The sequence below is a fragment of the Urocitellus parryii genome, chromosome 11 (assembly GCF_045843805.1).
Source record: "Urocitellus parryii isolate mUroPar1 chromosome 11, mUroPar1.hap1, whole genome shotgun sequence".
NCBI classification, from domain to species: domain Eukaryota; kingdom Metazoa; phylum Chordata; class Mammalia; order Rodentia; family Sciuridae; genus Urocitellus; species Urocitellus parryii.
The window spans coordinates 56,286,956-56,304,121 of record NC_135541.1 but is presented as its reverse complement, the minus strand read 5'-3'; the positions used below and the strand labels follow the sequence as shown (position 1 = coordinate 56,304,121).

The window sequence follows — 17,166 nt, the reverse complement described above, 5'->3', positions numbered from 1 at the left end:
CCTATAAGATTATAATATATCCAAAAAGTTCCAATCACCTAGTGATGTCATAGTTGTCATAATGTCCCAGTGCAATTGCTCACATGTTTGTGCTGATGCTGGAGCAAACATTTTTAGATACATTTAAACACACAAACACTATTATGTTACAGTTGTCTATGGAGTTCAGTACAGTACCATGTTGAAGTGATCAGATACATACATGACATGTTTACCACATAGCTTATGTGTATAGAAGGCTATACCATCCAGGTTTGTGAAAGTGCACTATGGTATTCATACAATGCTAAAATAGCCTTAAAACACATTTCTCATAACAGATCCCTGTTATTAAGCAATCCATTGCTATATTAGGTATTTAATAATGGAACCAGTAGTCCAGGTACATCCTATACAACTGTGATGGTCACTGTGAGGAAAGTAATTTATTTTCACCTCAGGCCTTTCTGGATGCCCCAAGGACCACCCAGACCTGAAAAGGTGAAATGGTCATTCTGTGGGCATACCTCCCCCACCTCTAATCAAAGAACAGGGGAACCGTATCCCAAAGCCATAGGGCCATGACGATAGGAAGACACAGCAGGCCCATTTGTAACTCTTTCAGGTAGCAGGGCTCTAGAGTGCTTATTTCCAGTTAGAATATAATTGGGACATTAATGTATGATATATGATATGTCAAGATCAATGTAATGTTTTGAGCAACTAATAAATTTCTGACGTTTTAAAAAAAAAAGAACAAATAAGAGGGGTTGGGGGAGGTTGCTCAGTGATATATCGTATGCTTGCCCTGGGTAGAAACCTAGGTAAAAAGAAAACAAACAGATTAGAAACCCCCAGGTCTCTGTATTGTCTCTCCCAGCAGAGCCAGGCATAATATCATCTTGTGCTATCATCTCTATTTTCATGAGAGATTCAGAGCCTTATGGCTGTTCTGCAAACTCTTCCTGCACTCCTGTCAGTCTACCATGCTCCATTCACCTCTTTGGGTCATACAGACAGCATTTTGTTCCTGGTCACTGTTGTCTCATTTGTTCCCATCCCCTAAGAATTGAGTGTGTGGGAGCATTTGACCCATGATATGAAAAAGAAAAAACTGATGTTGATAATTTAAAGTTTTCCCAGCCCCTTTTGTTAAAGTAGGTCTCTAGGCCCCATGCTTCATCTTCTGTATTCACCAGAATCAGTGTTGGATTGATGTGGTTAGAATGAAAGGGGAGTTCAGCACTATTCTTTGTAGTACATTAGAGGGTGGGAATGAATACACAGAGAAAACTAAGAAATAAAAACTCTTTTATAAAATGATACATGAGAAATTTCTCTAGTAATTTAAAAGTAAGAAAATTTTTTAGTTAGTGGAAATTTGGTGTACTTTCTTCTGTTGGATAAGGAGAAATGTGTAATCCACAGTTTCTCTTTTTGCACTGACTTGTAGAAAACCCACTGTTACATTTAATTTCAATGCCAGCAACTGTATTAGCCTTTGAGCCAAGAATCTCTTTTCAGGATTTTGAATTTCTATTTCTATTTTAATAATTCTATTGCATCCAGGTGTGCTAAATCATTTCATTTAATACCCCTTTTGGGAAGAGGCAACATACATATAGATAGGTATATAGAAAGGAAAGCCTTGTAGGTTACCCTGGTACCTCTTTTCTTTTATCCACAAGACAGATGAAGAGCCCATGAGCTGCACTTGTCAAATGATAGGGTTCACAATACTGAAAATAACTATTATAATACAAGGTAGAAAAACTATCTGACATTTAATAAGATGCATTTATTTTTACCTGAGGCATTGATGAGGTTGAAAATTTACTAACAGGAAAAGGTTCAAGGAGAGAGTAAAGAGCCATTGCTAGGGATGTTGTAGTGGGGATTCATTCACATAAAGGAGATGGACGGAATGATCTTTAGGTCCTTTTTGATCCTGAGTCTCCATGATTCTGTGATTGAATTCTCAATGCCCACTCACAAAAGGAAGGCTTCAGCTTCAGGCCTCAATGATGAGCACATAAAGACTGTGTCGACTCTCATCACATCTCTTGGGAATTCAAAGTGCTGTCATCAAGGAGACATCTCAAATTATTGTGATAACACGGTGTTGTCTCCTAAGATTATGCAGTTCTTGTATCTGCTTGTTGTTGAAATAATTGGTATGAAGCCTATATCTGTAAAGGGGACTTCAATATATAAAGGCAGGTTACATTATTATAGAAAAATATGAGGAAAATGTTATAGGAAAAAAAAATCACATGACATTCAGGAAAAGAAGTATTTTTAAAATAGCCCCATGTTGTAAAAATGTCTGAAAGAGGTTGTAAACCATTTTGATTTGAAAAATAGATTGGAATATAAAACCTGTATCTACAGAACTTCCTTTGAAAACTTTTTTAAATTCTCAAAATGTAGAAGGAAATGAACAGAAATAAAAATAAATAAATGCCCTGAATGGCTAATTCTTCAGAATGTAAATGTAAATTGAAGAAGTGCTCTAATCCTGACATTTATACTCCTCACTCAGAGTGGAGCACGTGGCCTAATGTAGTCTATTATTTATCAGTGAAATGTTTTTCTCCAGGAAGATGTTGACTAACACACTTCTTAATATTCCTAGCCTGTCTCTTTTATTCCCCATGTGGAAAATTGTTATTTTTTTCCATTTTTGCACTTTAAAATGTCACTACCTACAAATCATTCCTGATGGTGAAGATAATCAACCTCAGAACTTCACAAACACCTTTAAATCAAGGTATTTGAAGGAAAATATTCCTAACTGTGTGCTTCTTATGTGCTAGACACTTTTCTAAGAACTAGGGAACAAACATGAACTAAGCTAATTTCCTGCTTATGGTGCTTGCATCCAGCAGGAGAGGCAGATAATTCTGTGGTATTTTGGTTGATTTTTTTTCACTACTGAGACTAAAAGATCTGACCAGAACAATTTTAGAGGAGGAAAAATTTATTTGGGGGCTCACAATTTCAGAGGTCTCAATCCATACAGAGCAGGCTCCATTCTTTGGGGCTGATGGAGGTGAGGCAGGACATCACAGGAGAAGAGGATGGTGGAGGGAAGTGGCTTATGCAATGATCAGGAAGTAGAGAGAGACTCCACTCACCATATACAAAATATATACCCCAAAGGCACACCCCCAACGATCCAACTTCTCCAGCTATACTCCACCCACCTCAGTTACCACTCAGTTAATCCCCATCACTACCTACATATTATTGGGCTAAGGTTCTCATAACCCAATCATTTCTTCTCTAAATCTTCTTGCATTGTCTCACACATGCGCTTTTGGGGGATACCTCACATCCAAACCATAACTACTAGGATCCTATTATTATTACCGAAGCTACACAAACACATGGTGGCATCATCTCTCTCCGTCTCAGCACTGATCCTCATGCCTCCCACCACTCACACTTGGGCCTACTGGGTTCTCTGCTTATACCAGATCATTTCCTGGACAAGCAATTCAGGCCTGTGTACTTTGCTGCATGCAGTTGAGTCTTCTTGAAATGTAGGTTATAGCCTACTTTTAGTTAATCTCATCTAGGCCAATACTTTAAATATTTTCTATACATCAGCAGCTCCAAAGCCTACAGTTCTTCAATGACCTTTCAGTTCATCTTGTGTTTTTTTTTGTATCCAAATATTTGGCATCTCTTTTTAGATTAATAATACTTATTCAAATTTAATTTGGTCAAACAGAAGTTTTGATTTCTACTCTCAAGGTTCTAACAGCTCCTCCCAGACTTTTTAATTTTAGAAAATGACTCTGATATTCACTGTGTGTCATTTAGGCCACAGGCCTTTCATTTCCTCTTGTTTTTTCCTCATATCTCATTGGAAAGTCTTGTTGGCCTGGTTTCAATATATATATCTCCAAGTTCCATGCTTCTCCGTCTTTTCTCCCGTCACCCTTAATCATGACACTGCTGCAATAGATTCTAGCAGAGTCTTCTTGCACTCCTGGTTTCCTTTCTTTCCTTTCTTGTCTGCATTCTCCATCCACATCGGACCCTTCTCCTACTTACATAGTTTCAAGAGCTTCCTATTAAACTTGGCTTAAAAGTTGAACTTACCAGGTATTATATAGGTCCCTTCTCTCTAACTCACTGATTTGATCACTTACCCTTTTCTTTTACCCTTTGATTGTAGCCATACTTCTTTCTGTTTCTTGGCCATTCTAAACATGTGTTTGTCTTAGGGACTTTATATTTGTTTAATATTTGCCTGAAATGTTTTGCTCCCAGACGTTTGCATGGATAATTTTCTCTTATCAACAAGTTTTTAATTCAGCTGCTATCTGCCCAAGAGCTCTTCATGACAAACCCGTTTCCTATTCACTCTGCCACATCATTTAATTGTATTTACTCGACAGCATTTATCACTATCGAAAACTGCTTTATTTCTTTGCTTACATCATTAATGTCTTGTCTAGAATATCAGGTCTATGAGAAGCAAGAACCTTGTCTGTTTTGTTCACCAAAACAGTATCCACTGGGTTTAGAAACCTCCCCAACACATAATGCTGAATAACTAAATCTATTATTCGAGCTTCAAACTTGAGGATAGATTGGAAAGGGCAGAAGCTGGTTAGAGTGCAGGAGAAGCACCATTCAGAACACTATTTCAGTGACCCAATGGAGAAATTATTAAAACCTGGACTAAGGGAGTGCCGCTGGGAGAGAAGAGAGTTAAAAGAGAATAAGAAGGCAGACTCTGTCAGGCTCTTGGACTGATTGATTGTATGTTGATTGTAACTTGTTAGCAGAAGAGGGAATCTGGTATAACTGCTCCTTAACAACTAAATATTGTGGTTTTGCTCATCAAGGTAGAGAACACACCAGGAGGAGCTGGAGTGGGTCCGAAGGGCAGAGAAACTTAAGGCCTAGGTTTTGAAATGTTGAATTTGGGATGCCTGGGGTCCATTTAGATAGAAATATCTGGTGGAAAGGTTGACATATAAGTCTGTTTCTGAACCTCTTTGAAATATTTTTAACTAAATAAATATGTAAATAAAGGGGAAAATTCAAAAAGAATATTAAAGTCCAGTAGGAAAACACTAAGTTTGTTCTGAGCTATATTTCCTGTTATCCTAGAATAAACTGCAGGTATCCTTCCTTGGTGCTCCCAGAATAATCTATGCTCTTATATATTAATCATAATTTGTTGTTTCCTGAGCTAAATCCTCAATTAAACCATGAGCTCCACTAAGTAGGGCTGCATGTGGATCCATGAATAATAGTGAATAATGGGTAATGTTAATTTTACCTGTTCTAATTTCACCATGTTTTTCCCTTCTTAAGAATTAGTTTCAAATGTCTTAGCTCAATATACAAAGCCCTACACAATGTGTCAGAACTTATCTGTCTAAACTCCTCTCTCTCTGTGGTCTCTAAACCCTTGAATGAGCTTGCTGCTGTGCCAAACCAATGGTGTACATTTCTGCGGGGTCTTGAAATTGATTTTGTCAGTGGCTTATAATTATTCCAAGTCAGGGATGATGATTGGCACTAACCAAGCTCACAAAAGACCGATGTATAAAATCAGAATGTCAATGAAATCATTTACATTGAGAAATTTAATTGCTGAGCAGACCTGATGTTCATGTTGGCCTGACCAGCCACATTGTTCCCTTTAGGCAAACTACATGAGAAACCTAATTACCAAAAAGTTGCATGATGAGTGTAAAGTCAGAACAAGAAGGCTTGCATAAGTGGAATGAATAATAGCCTTCTGCTAGCTTGTGGTCAACAGATTAAGACCTCACATGGGTTCCTCCCATCAATTTGAGTTGGTGCCCTGTCCTTGAGAGTGCTTGGATGGGCAGAGCTATCTGGCCCTTTGCATTTCTCTTTTGATATGTTAATAAATTCTGATATGTAAATAAATTTTTATGTTAATAAATTCTCTTTTGATGCATTTATAATAAATGTTGGCTAGACTTGGAGACTTACAGTCTCCAAGTTGACTGTGTTAATCACTGCTTTAATTATGTGCTGCTTTTATGCTTTAACTCTCAGGAAGTAATGTTCTTTTCTGTATTTCTGTATGTTGGGAGTAATAGTTTTCGTGGTCCTGCTCAGGTCCAGCTCCTCTGACCACAGCTTCAGTGTCCCCTCCCTCCACTGAAATCCCATGGTTTGTACTGTGGCCCACACATCTGGTACTTACTTGGCACATGTTGCCTTGATTTCTCTTTAGCTTTTGATACATTTGTGCTACCTTGTCATGGGTTATGAATTTCCCTTGGACAACAGAAGTCTACATATTAGTACATATCTGCAGAATTAATTATGAGTGCTGGCTTTTTTCTTTCCTTTCCTTTGCTTTTTTTTTTCTATTATTTTCTCAATAGACCATTGAATAGGTCACCTATTCTTTAGGTGGCATCTTATTTGCAAAAAAAAATGGAGTTATTTCTTCCATGGCTATTCTTAAGAACACCAGGCATCTTTTAAAAAATATTATTATAAATAAACTTATAATTGTATTTGTTTAAGGTGTGTAAAATGATGCTGTGATTTACATTTACAATGTAGAATAACTAAATCAAACTATTTAACATATCCATCATTGCAAATTTTAACTGTTTTTTTTTGTGGTAAGAACACTTGTAATTTGCTATCTTAGCAATTTTGAAATGTACAATACTCTATTATTAACTATATTCACCCACTCTGTAGATCTAAAAAGAAGAAACGTACATATTCCTCCCTGTCTGAGATTTTGTACGCTTTAATGATTATCTTTCCATTTGACTTGGTAACACCATCCTTCTCTCTATTATGAGGTTTATTGCTTTAGATTCTATGTATAAATAAGAATATGCAGTATTTATCTTTTTATGTCTGGATTATTTCACTTAGTACATTATTCTCTGATTTCATTCTTGTTGGTATGAACAACAGGATTTCTTTCCTTTTATGACTAAATAGTGTTCCATTGTGTAAATATATCATACTTTCTTTATCTACTCATCTGTTGATGGACACTTAGGTTGATTCTATAACTTGGATATTGTGAATAGTGCTACAATAAACATGGGAATGCAGATGTCTCTTCCACAAACTGATTTCAAATCCTTTGGGTAAATACTCAGAAGTGGGACTCATGGGTTACATGATCATTCTTTTTTTTAACTTTTGAGCAACCTCCAATTTATATTTTCACCAGTCTACGACAAGGGGATCCTTTTTTTCCGCATCCTTGCCATCATTTGTTAACTTTTGTCTTTTTGGTAATAACCATCTGACAGGTGTGAGATGATATTTCATTGTGGTTTTAATTTGAATTAAATGATGAGCAATATGGACTTCTATTTTGGCTATTTTATGTCTTCTTTTAACAAACATCTATTCATGTCTCTTGCCCTAAAAATATTGGGATTCTATTAGTTTGCATCCTCTTTGGGGGGAGTTTTCTATTTAAAAACAAAACAATAAAACAAACAAACTCTATCTCCACATCATCAGTGGATAATATATGGCTTTTATCAGAGTGCCAACCATAATGATTTGGACTTATTTTTTTCAGACCTAGCTTACAGATCAAGAAAATGGTCACAATATTTTAATGTTTTTGCCATGACATAAAAGAAGGAGATAAACAGAACAGGCTAAAGTTTTTGTACCAGAATCTGTAAATCTTTGACCTGCCTTAACACCACACTCATTGATCCATAACACCTACTATTTTAATTGATTGAATTAAAAACTAGTCCAAGGTGTGTTCCATAAGCCCTAGTAATACACAGCTGAGCACTCTGGAATTATTTTTCTATTATCTGGGATTCTTATTTAGGAATTTGACCTCTCGTATCATACCAATGATATCTAATGATGGTATAGGATTTAGATAGTGTCTTAGCAGGAGCTCCAAATAAAGACTTTAAAGTCAGTCCTGGAGTTCAGTCCCTGACATGAAGCTTCACTTACATATGGTGACAGTTTTGTCTTGAGTATGGTCATGCTGTGGTCCTACAAAGCCCTCCTTGTGTTTATCCGTGGCTTCTATGTAACATGATTTCCTTCTCATCCACATCTTCCTTTCTTAACTCCTTAAAGTAATATTTATAGTGTACTTACTGTAGGACAAGAATTATGCTAGTTGGTAATAATGCCAAGGTAGGTTGTCCTCATCTTCCAGGAATTAGCAAACAACAGAAGAAACAGACCACTGAAAAGACAATGCGGTTCAGTGTGAGAAGGCAACTGGGGTCAAGTTAACAAAGGGTCTAGCTTTTGGTGGTTGGTGTCTCATGTGGCTGCCATTCCAAAGATTAATCTTAATCTGTTTTCATTCAGTAAGTATTTATTGAGCATCTATTATGCAACCAGGCTCCTCTGATTATTAGAAATACAGTGATAAGTAAGTTACAGAAGACAGACAGACAGACAGGCAGACAACATCTGAGAAATTAACATGAGTACAAGGAAGAAAGTATAACAGGGTGATTGCTAGTGCCTAATGGTGGAAGGTGTGGAGCATAGCTTACATCTGATGGTCAGAGAAGACTTTTCTCTGGAGGTGATAATTTAAATGAGACTTAAATGATAAGGAGGAGCCAGCCATGCAGAGGTTAGGCTACAGTATTTGATATAGAGAAAGAAAACTCCAGTCTCCAAGACAGGGATGAATGTCATGTCAAAGGGCAGAAAGAAAGCTAAGGTGCATGCAGCATGGTGAATGGGGGTGGGAAGTGAAGAGCAGGTGGAGAAATCCACAGGAAGCCTTTGCAGCCACCTGAGTGAAGGAGCCAGTGGTAGTGGAGATGGAGAGATAGGAAAATGTGTTTTGGTGCTAGAGGTGGTAGTGCCTATTGATGGGATTAGATGTGAGAAATAAGAGATGAAAGGGAGTCAAGGATAACTTCTGGATTTGTGAATTGAACTACTGGGCAGTTGATGATCCCCTATAGTATAAATGGACACCATGGCAGGATCAGGATTGCTGTTTTAGGAACAGACTTTATTTTGGTTGTGTTAAGCCTGAGATACCAACTAGGTATCCTATGCACAAGTCTGGAGCTCATTGAAGAATGAGAGGAGAGCTGGGGATCAAGAGCTGAGTTGTTGGCATATACAGGAGTGAGTACCCCCTCACTTTCAGGGCATATGCCCAAAGACCCTCATGGGAGCCTGAAACAACAAAGTACCAATCCAAATACATACTTGCTTTTGTCCTATACAGACACACCTATGATAAAGTTTTGTTGTAAATTGGACACAGTAAACTATTAAAGGCAATAACTAATAATAAAATAGAACAATTGTAACAATATACTGTAATAGGAGTTATGTGAACATGGTCTCTCTTTTTCTCAAAATACCTTACTGTCTTTCATCTTTTCACTTCAAGAAAGCACTTTATGGCTATTGTGAATAAACATGGGAGTGCAGTGTTTCATACTCAGCAAATCTGAATTGACAGCCTCACTACTCTGTCACTTTGGAACCAAGATTAAGTAAAATAAAGATTACTTAAACAGAAGCACTGTGATATTGTGACAATTGATCTGATAACGGAGCAAGCTTACAGGTGATTAATGGGTGGGTAGTGTGTGCAGCAATGGATATGACGTACAAAGGGCATCAACTTGTGTCCTAGGTGTGATGAAGAAAGATGGTGTGAGATTTCACCGTGCTGCTCAGAGTGGTGTGTAATCTAAAACTTATGAATTGTTTATTTCTGGTATTTTCATTTGCTATTTCTGGATTTTTATTTACTGTGGGTAACTGAAATTGTGGAGAGCAAATCTGTGGGGAAGGTGGGATTGCTGTAGACAATATTGACATTTAAAGTCAATATCTGGATAAGCTCGCTTAGGAGGGTGAGGAAGAGGCCCAAGAACAAAATCCTGGAACCAAAAATATTTGGAGGTCAAGCAGAGATAAGAAGAAGCAGTAAAGGAGAGAGAAGAAGCACCCCATGAGCTCAAAAAAAATCCAGGAGAGTGTGGTATTGTAGAAGCTAAAGGAAAATGTCACAAAAAGAGTTTGGTTTTTATTTACTTATTTGTTTATTTATGGATGAAATGGTCAATTATGTTGACTGCTTTGAGAGGTCAAGTAAGATTAAAAACAGAAGTGACCATTGGATTTAGCAACATAAAAGCCACTAATAACCTCACTGGGAAGAGTCTCAGTGATGCAGTGAATACTAAACTTCGACTGGGGAGAGTTCAAGATTATAGTAGCTTAATGACAGGTGTGGGCAGGTATCAGGCAAAGGAGGTTTACTTGGCTAGATCAGAAAGTAGAGGCTATATGTGACATACAATGGAAAATGGAGGGGACTAGCCATGTGTACAAAACCCTGTAGATAAAATATTGGCTGGATTTCATTTTAGGAAGAAGGAAAAATAAAGTGGTTGGGTGGATTCCAGATCATGCATTAGATTATTGCTTCATTCATAACTCTTGTCTATTGTGCACTGTAGGGCAGACAGCATTGAATAAGGCTCAGGTTATGCTCTCAATACGCTTTCAATTTAAACCCCAAATTTAATATTAAAAAATGAATCATTTACTAAACATGGGTATTATTCCTGAATGAAAAGATCAGGAAATGTTTCTCAGAAGAATCATTCAAGCTGGACCCCGAAGGAGAAGATTTGGTTAGATGAGAGAATGAAATTGAGAACCAGGTTCACAGGGGTACATGTTATTGATTGGGTTTCCTGGAAGGAGATGCTGAATTTGGGATTGGTTTGCAGATAGTTTATCAGGGCTCAACACCATTAAAAAGAAGGGGAAGGAAGCAGGACTGCACAGAAGGAGGTATCAAACTGCTCCGCAGGCCCAGCCAAGCCTTAGCCCTGCCCACAGAGGGCTGGAGTGCTGCCCTTCCAGGGGACTGCCCTTCCAGTAACTCTGAAATCACCTCACCTTCATGAGCCTCCAGCTCAGTCTGTGGCTTGTCTACTATTCTGCAAGGCTTGGGGTGAAGGCAAGACACTGAGGAGCCTGGGGCAAGAGGCTAGGTGAGACTGAGGCAAGACACTGAGGAAGCTAGAAGCTAGAAGCTAGGTGCTATCTGCAGACTGCACTGCCCACTGCTGGAGAGCAGGTCCTTTCTGGAAGGAGATCCTGGGTGATGAGTTCCCAGAATCTGAGTACCTGGCACATCCTGTTGATCTCCAGAGGAGCTGGAACAGACACTAGGATGAAAGACATTTGGGAATGAAGCCAAAGTAGAGATAGATGATCATTTCATATCCTGCTTTTGGGAGATGATAACCCCAGGTTCAGCACCGGAACCACTTAGCAACGACAGTAGCCATGAAACCCAGCAACCTAATGAATTGGTGGGTAGGGGTGGGGGGAGGTAGACCATACCTCGTGTCTATTTTCTTTTGGATAGCAGTATTATTGATGGCTCATTCACACTTGGACACCTTTACTATGATTAAACTACAGTGTTTGTAACTGACCCATATCCTCTGTTTTTAGATTAGATGTAACTGACCCATATCCTCTGTTTTTAGATTAGATCTTGTCATCTTTATTACCATATATGTGTGTTAGGAAAAAATGACAACATCAGGGGAATGTATTACCATATATCTTTCAAGTCTGGTTGTCCCAGGGGTTTTTTGTGATTGAATGGATTTGTTTGATTCATTCTCAATTATTCTATGTGTTCTTTATTATCTTTTTATTTATTATAATTTTCAATAAGACATATTTGTACATCTTTATATTACATTATGGTAATTTAATACATGTATAAAAAGGTGTGTAGTAGTCAAATCAGGGTAATAAGTTTTTCCACCTTTTCAACCAATAATTATTTTTTTCTCTTGGGAACTTTGTGCTTTTCTAGTTATTTTGAAATATATCACAAATGTTTTTAATTTGAAGTTACTCTACTGTGCTAAAGAAGAACCAGAAGTCATTGCTCCAGTCTGTGTTTTGCTGCCTCTTATTCAACTTCTTTTCACCCTCCTCCCTGGCCCTTCACAGTCTCTGGTGACTTCTGGTTTTCCACAAGATTGACATTTCTTCAAATGCGTGAAAACATGTCAAATTTTCTTTTTGTGTCTGTCTATTTCACTTAACATAATGACTTTCAGTTTCTTCCCTGCTGCTCCAAACAACAGGATTCCATACTTTTTTGCAGACTAAATAGTACTCTGTTGTGTAAATATCCAATAGTTTCTTTATACATAGATCCATTGAAGGGTATCTGGGTTGGTTTCTTATTTTGAATACTATGAATAGTGCTGCAGTAAACATGGGAGGGCAAGAATCTTTTTGTTACAATGATTTTATATATTTTGGGTATATACCCAGTGGTGGAATTGCTGGATCATATGATAGCTCTATTTTTAGTGTTTTTTGAGACATATCCATAATGGCTATACTAGTTTATATTCCCATCAGTGGTATATAAGAATTCCCTTTTCTTTGCACCCTACCAGTATTTATTTATTTATTGTCTTTTTTATGATAGCCATTCTAACAAGGGGAGATGACATCTCACTGAAGTTTTGATTTGTATTTCTGTGATATTTGTGAGATTGAGCATTTTTTCATTTCTCATAACTCATTATTGACCTGTTTAAATTCTCTTTTACTTCTTGATTCAATTTTGGTAGGTCATATGTGTTCTGAAATGTATTCACTTCTAAATTTTTTTTTTTTTGCCATTTGTATGTCTTTTGAGAGGTAACTGTTTAGTTGTATTGCACATTTTTTAATTGGAGAAAAGAAAGAGTATGTTTTCAGCTATTTTGTATCCTGGCTATCAATCAATTCCTTGTTGGATGAATAATTTGTAAGTAATTTCCCATTTTATAGTTGGTCTCTTGATTCTGCTGATTATTTCCTTTGCTGTGCCTTTGTTGCCTCCACCTTTGGGGTCCTACCTAAAAAATCATCACATATACCAATGCCTTGAAGTGTTTTCCCTATATTTTCTTATAATAGTTTCCTGGTTCAGATTGACATTTAGGTCACTAATCTATTTTGAGTTGATTTTTGTGTATGGGAAGAAGAAAGGGTCTAGTCCCATTCTTCTGCATATGAATATTCAGATTTGACAACAACATGTACTGAATAGACTGTCTCTTCTCCACTATTTGTTCTTATGACTATTGCAAAATCTGTTGGCTGTGTTAACTTCTGGGTTCTCTATTCTCTTTCACTGTTCTACGTGTCTGATTTTATGCCCTTACTATGTTTTAGTTACTATACCTTTGGTGCATAATTTGAGGTCAGGTATTGTGGTAATTCCAGCATTGTTTCTTTTGGGCTTTTTTAAAAAATTTGTTTTATTTTGTTTGTTTTGGAGGTAGTTCTCCTGGGTACTTGATGGTTCCAAATGAGTTTCAGGACTGTTTTTTCTATTTCTATGAAGAAGAAGAAAGGCATTGGTATTTTGATTAGAATTGCTTTGAGTGTTAAGGTCATTTTAACAATATTTATTCTTCTAGTCCATTTTTTATGTATTCTATAATTTCTTCATCAGTGTTTTATAATTTTCATTGTAGACATCATTCACTTCCTTGGTTAAGTTTATTCCTAAATAATTTAATTTTGTGGCTTTTATGAATGGGATACTTTCTTAATCACTTTTTCAGGAAGCTCATTTTTGGTATATAAAAATACTACTTTTTTGTATTTTGATTTGTATCCTGCAACTCTATTGAACTTATTTATAAATGCTAGCAATTTTTTTGGTGGTGTATTTAGTTTTTTTCATGTATAGAATCATGTCATCTATAAATATCAATAATTTATCTTCTTCCTTTCCAATTTGTATGCTGTTTATTTTTTCTCTTGCCTAATTACTCTTGCCAAGAATTCCAATACTGTATTTAAAAACGAAGTGAAATAAACATACTTGTCTTATTCCTAATCTTAGAAGATCTTTTAGATCTTTCTCATTCAGCATGATATTGGCTAAAGGTTTTTCAAATATAGCCTCTAGTATTTTGAAATATATTCCTTCAGTACCTAATTGTTGATAGCTTTTATCAAAAAGTGATATTGAATCTTATCAAATGCGTTTTCTGCATTTATTCAAATGCTCATATGATACTTGTCCTTCATTCTGTGAATATGTTGTACTTGTTTGTTGATTTGCATATGTTGAATCATCCTTGCATTCCTAGATAAATAACACCTGATCATGGTGTATGATCTTTTGATGCACTGTTGAATTCAGTTTGCTGGTATTTTATTGAAACATTTACATCTGTGTTCATTAGGGATATGGGTCTATGGTTATTTATTTATTTATTTATTGCTATTGTTTTATCTTCAATCTTGATATTAGGGTAATGCTGGTCTCATTAAAAAAATTAGGGTTCCTCTTAGTTAAAATTTTTTTGAACAGTTCAGGAAGAATTGGAATTAGTTCTTTAAATGTTTTATAGAATTCAGCAGTAAAGCCATCAGATACTGGACTTTTTATAGAGGGAATTTTAAATTACTGCTTCAATCTCATAACTCATTATTGGCCTGTTTAAATTCTCTTTTACTTCTTGATTCAACTTTGGTAGGTCATATGTGTTCAGAAATTTATTCACTTCTAGATTTTGCAATTTTTTAGCATATAGTTGCTTGTAATAGTTTCTTATGATCATTTGTGTTTCTGTGATATCAGTTGTAATGTCTCCTTTTTCTTTTCCAATTCTATTTATTTGGATCTTGGCTAAAGGCTTGTCCATTTTGTTTACCTTTTAAAAAACCAACTCTTTCTTTCATTGATTTTTTTCTGCATTTTTTTGTTTTGATTTATTTATTTATGCTCAGATGTTTATATTTTCTTTCCTCCCACTGAGTTTGGGCTTGATTTGTTCTCACTTTTCTAAGTCTTGAGGTGCATTGTTATGTAGTTTATTTCATATGTTTCTGTATTTTTGTTGTTTTCATTTATTGCTATAATTTCCCTCTTGACATACTTTTGGTTTATTAAAGATTTTGGTATGTTGTTCTGTAGTTTTTATTATCTTTTAGAAAATTTTTTATTTCCTTTTTAATTTCTTCAGTTATCCATTTGTTATTTGGGAACATGTTACTTAATTTCCATGTATTTGTATACTTTTTATTCTTCTTGTTGATGTGTGTATTTACTCAATTATGGTCTGAGAAGATATATGATATAATTTCAATTTTTTAGAATTTCTTGAGACTTGTTTTGTGGCCTAGCATATAAAGTATTCTGAAAAATTTTCCATGTGCTGATGAGAAAAACGTGTATTCTGCTACTATTGGATGAAATGTTTAATAATTATCCATTAGGTCCATTTGTTGTCTAGTGTGTTTAAGGTCAAATGTTTCTTTGTTGATTTTAAGTCTGAATCATCAATCCATTGGTGAAAGTGGGGTGTTAAAGTCCTTCACTATTATTTTATTACAGTCTATCTCCCCCTTTGGATCTAACAATATTCATTTATGTATTTAAGGGGTCCCAGGTTGGGTGCCTATATATTTATAATTGCTGTATCTTCTTGCTAAATTAATTCTTTTACCAATATATAGGACTTTTTGTCTCTTTCCATTGTTTTTTATTTAAAGTCTGCTTTATCTGATATGACATATGTACTCATACGTGTTTTTGGCTTCCATTTGAATGACATACCTTTTTCTATTCCTTCACTTTTAGTCTACGTGTATCTTTACCAGTGAAGTGAATTTCTTTTAAGCATCATATATTTGGGTCTTGTTTTTTTATCCGTTCAGTCAATCTATGTCTTTGGATTGATAAATGTAATATAATTACATTCAAGGTTATTATTGATAGATAGAATTTCTTTCTGTCATTGTATTAAATGCATGTTGCTTATTTGTATATTTTCTGTTCCTTCCTTCTTCATATTTTTTTTTCTGCCTGACTGGGTTAAATTCAAATCTATTTCTGGAGAGTTATCATTCTCCATTGGGAGTGTCAAGTTTCCTTTCATGTTTCTTGTATCCTTACACTGATGTCTGCAAAACTGGTGTAATGTCATTCTTCCAATTTTTATAAAGTAGCTTTTGTTGGAAAAACACAAATGAGCCCTTTCAGTGGTTTCCAGGGATAAGCTTGAGTGATGCTGAGTCTTCTTTGACCAGCAACTGTGGTCCCAAGGCCATGGGCTGGGTAGGAGACCTTAACTAGATCCTGCTAGCTGAGCGAAGGTAATTATGGGAGTTGGGACCACTGGTAGCCTCATTACTGGAGCTGCAGGGCTCAGCTTGGAGTTTTACCACCTTCTGGTGCACAGGTGCAGATGAAGCTGGGACTCTGCAACAGTGGCTACAATCCCAAGATTGTGGGCTGAGACAGAGACCTTCCCTAATTCCTATGGGACATGTGTGAGTGGAATTCAGGCTGGTGGCTGTGGAAAATGCTGGTCCTGAAGCTGCAGTATGCTAAGTGGGCTGCCTTCAACCCAGAGGGGTATGCACAGGACCAAGGCTTCTAGCAGGGTCATGCATTTGTCATTCCTCAAGTCAAGATGGCATCTGGCACTGGTTTTTGTGGTAGTTTGAGTTCCGGGGGGAAGGGGGAGATCCATCATGAGTACCTTCTTTGGAACAGGGGAGTTGCTTTAAAACCAACCAGCTCTGCAAACTGATTTTAAAGCTTGTAAGTACTATGGAATAACCCTGCAGTTAGGACTGCTGATTTGCTGCTATGATTGGGCTTGCTGGCACTTTCCCACTTACCTGTTGCTGGCAGCAGTGTTGGGACTCCTGACCAAAGACTTGTTTTCTATTAAACAATTAAAGACCATTTGTGTACAGTGGGCTCAGTTGGGAAATGAGCAGAGCAGAAGTGGAAGGCAACAAGCAGTTTGTGAGGGCTTAGACCCCAGGGCAGGGTCTCTCTGTGACTGGGCTGTAGTATATGAAATGAAGACTCTAGTGACAATCCCAGAAACAGCATCCCACAATGTGATTTCAAGTCATTCAAAAATTAGCAGTGTGGAACCAGGCTACCAAGACTAAATAGAAGCATAAGAGAACCTGAGAATAGATAGAGCATATCAGGAGGCAGGTGGCAAGACCTGGAAGAACTCTCCTCTCACTTGAATTTTCTTCCTCCCTCCCTTCCTTCCTTCCTTCCTTCCTTCCTTCCTTCCTTCCTTCCTTCCTTCCTTCTTTTTCCTTTTTTTCTTTTCTTCCTTCTTTTTTCTTTTTCTTTCTTCATCCTTGTTCTCC

The 17,166-nt window shown here is 36.6% G+C and overlaps 1 protein-coding gene across 1 annotated transcript in view; it reads left to right on the top strand.

Annotated features, from left to right (window-relative positions):
• The first annotated feature begins 8,698 nt into the window (after positions 1–8,698).
• Positions 8,699–17,166, top strand: part of Slc44a5 (solute carrier family 44 member 5) — a 105,972-nt gene continuing 97,504 nt past the window's right edge. The window contains exon 1 of the mRNA XM_026409553.2: positions 8,699–8,846. Within this exon, the coding sequence (XP_026265338.2) occupies positions 8,699–8,846 (148 nt within the window). The remainder of the gene's footprint in view (positions 8,847–17,166) is intronic.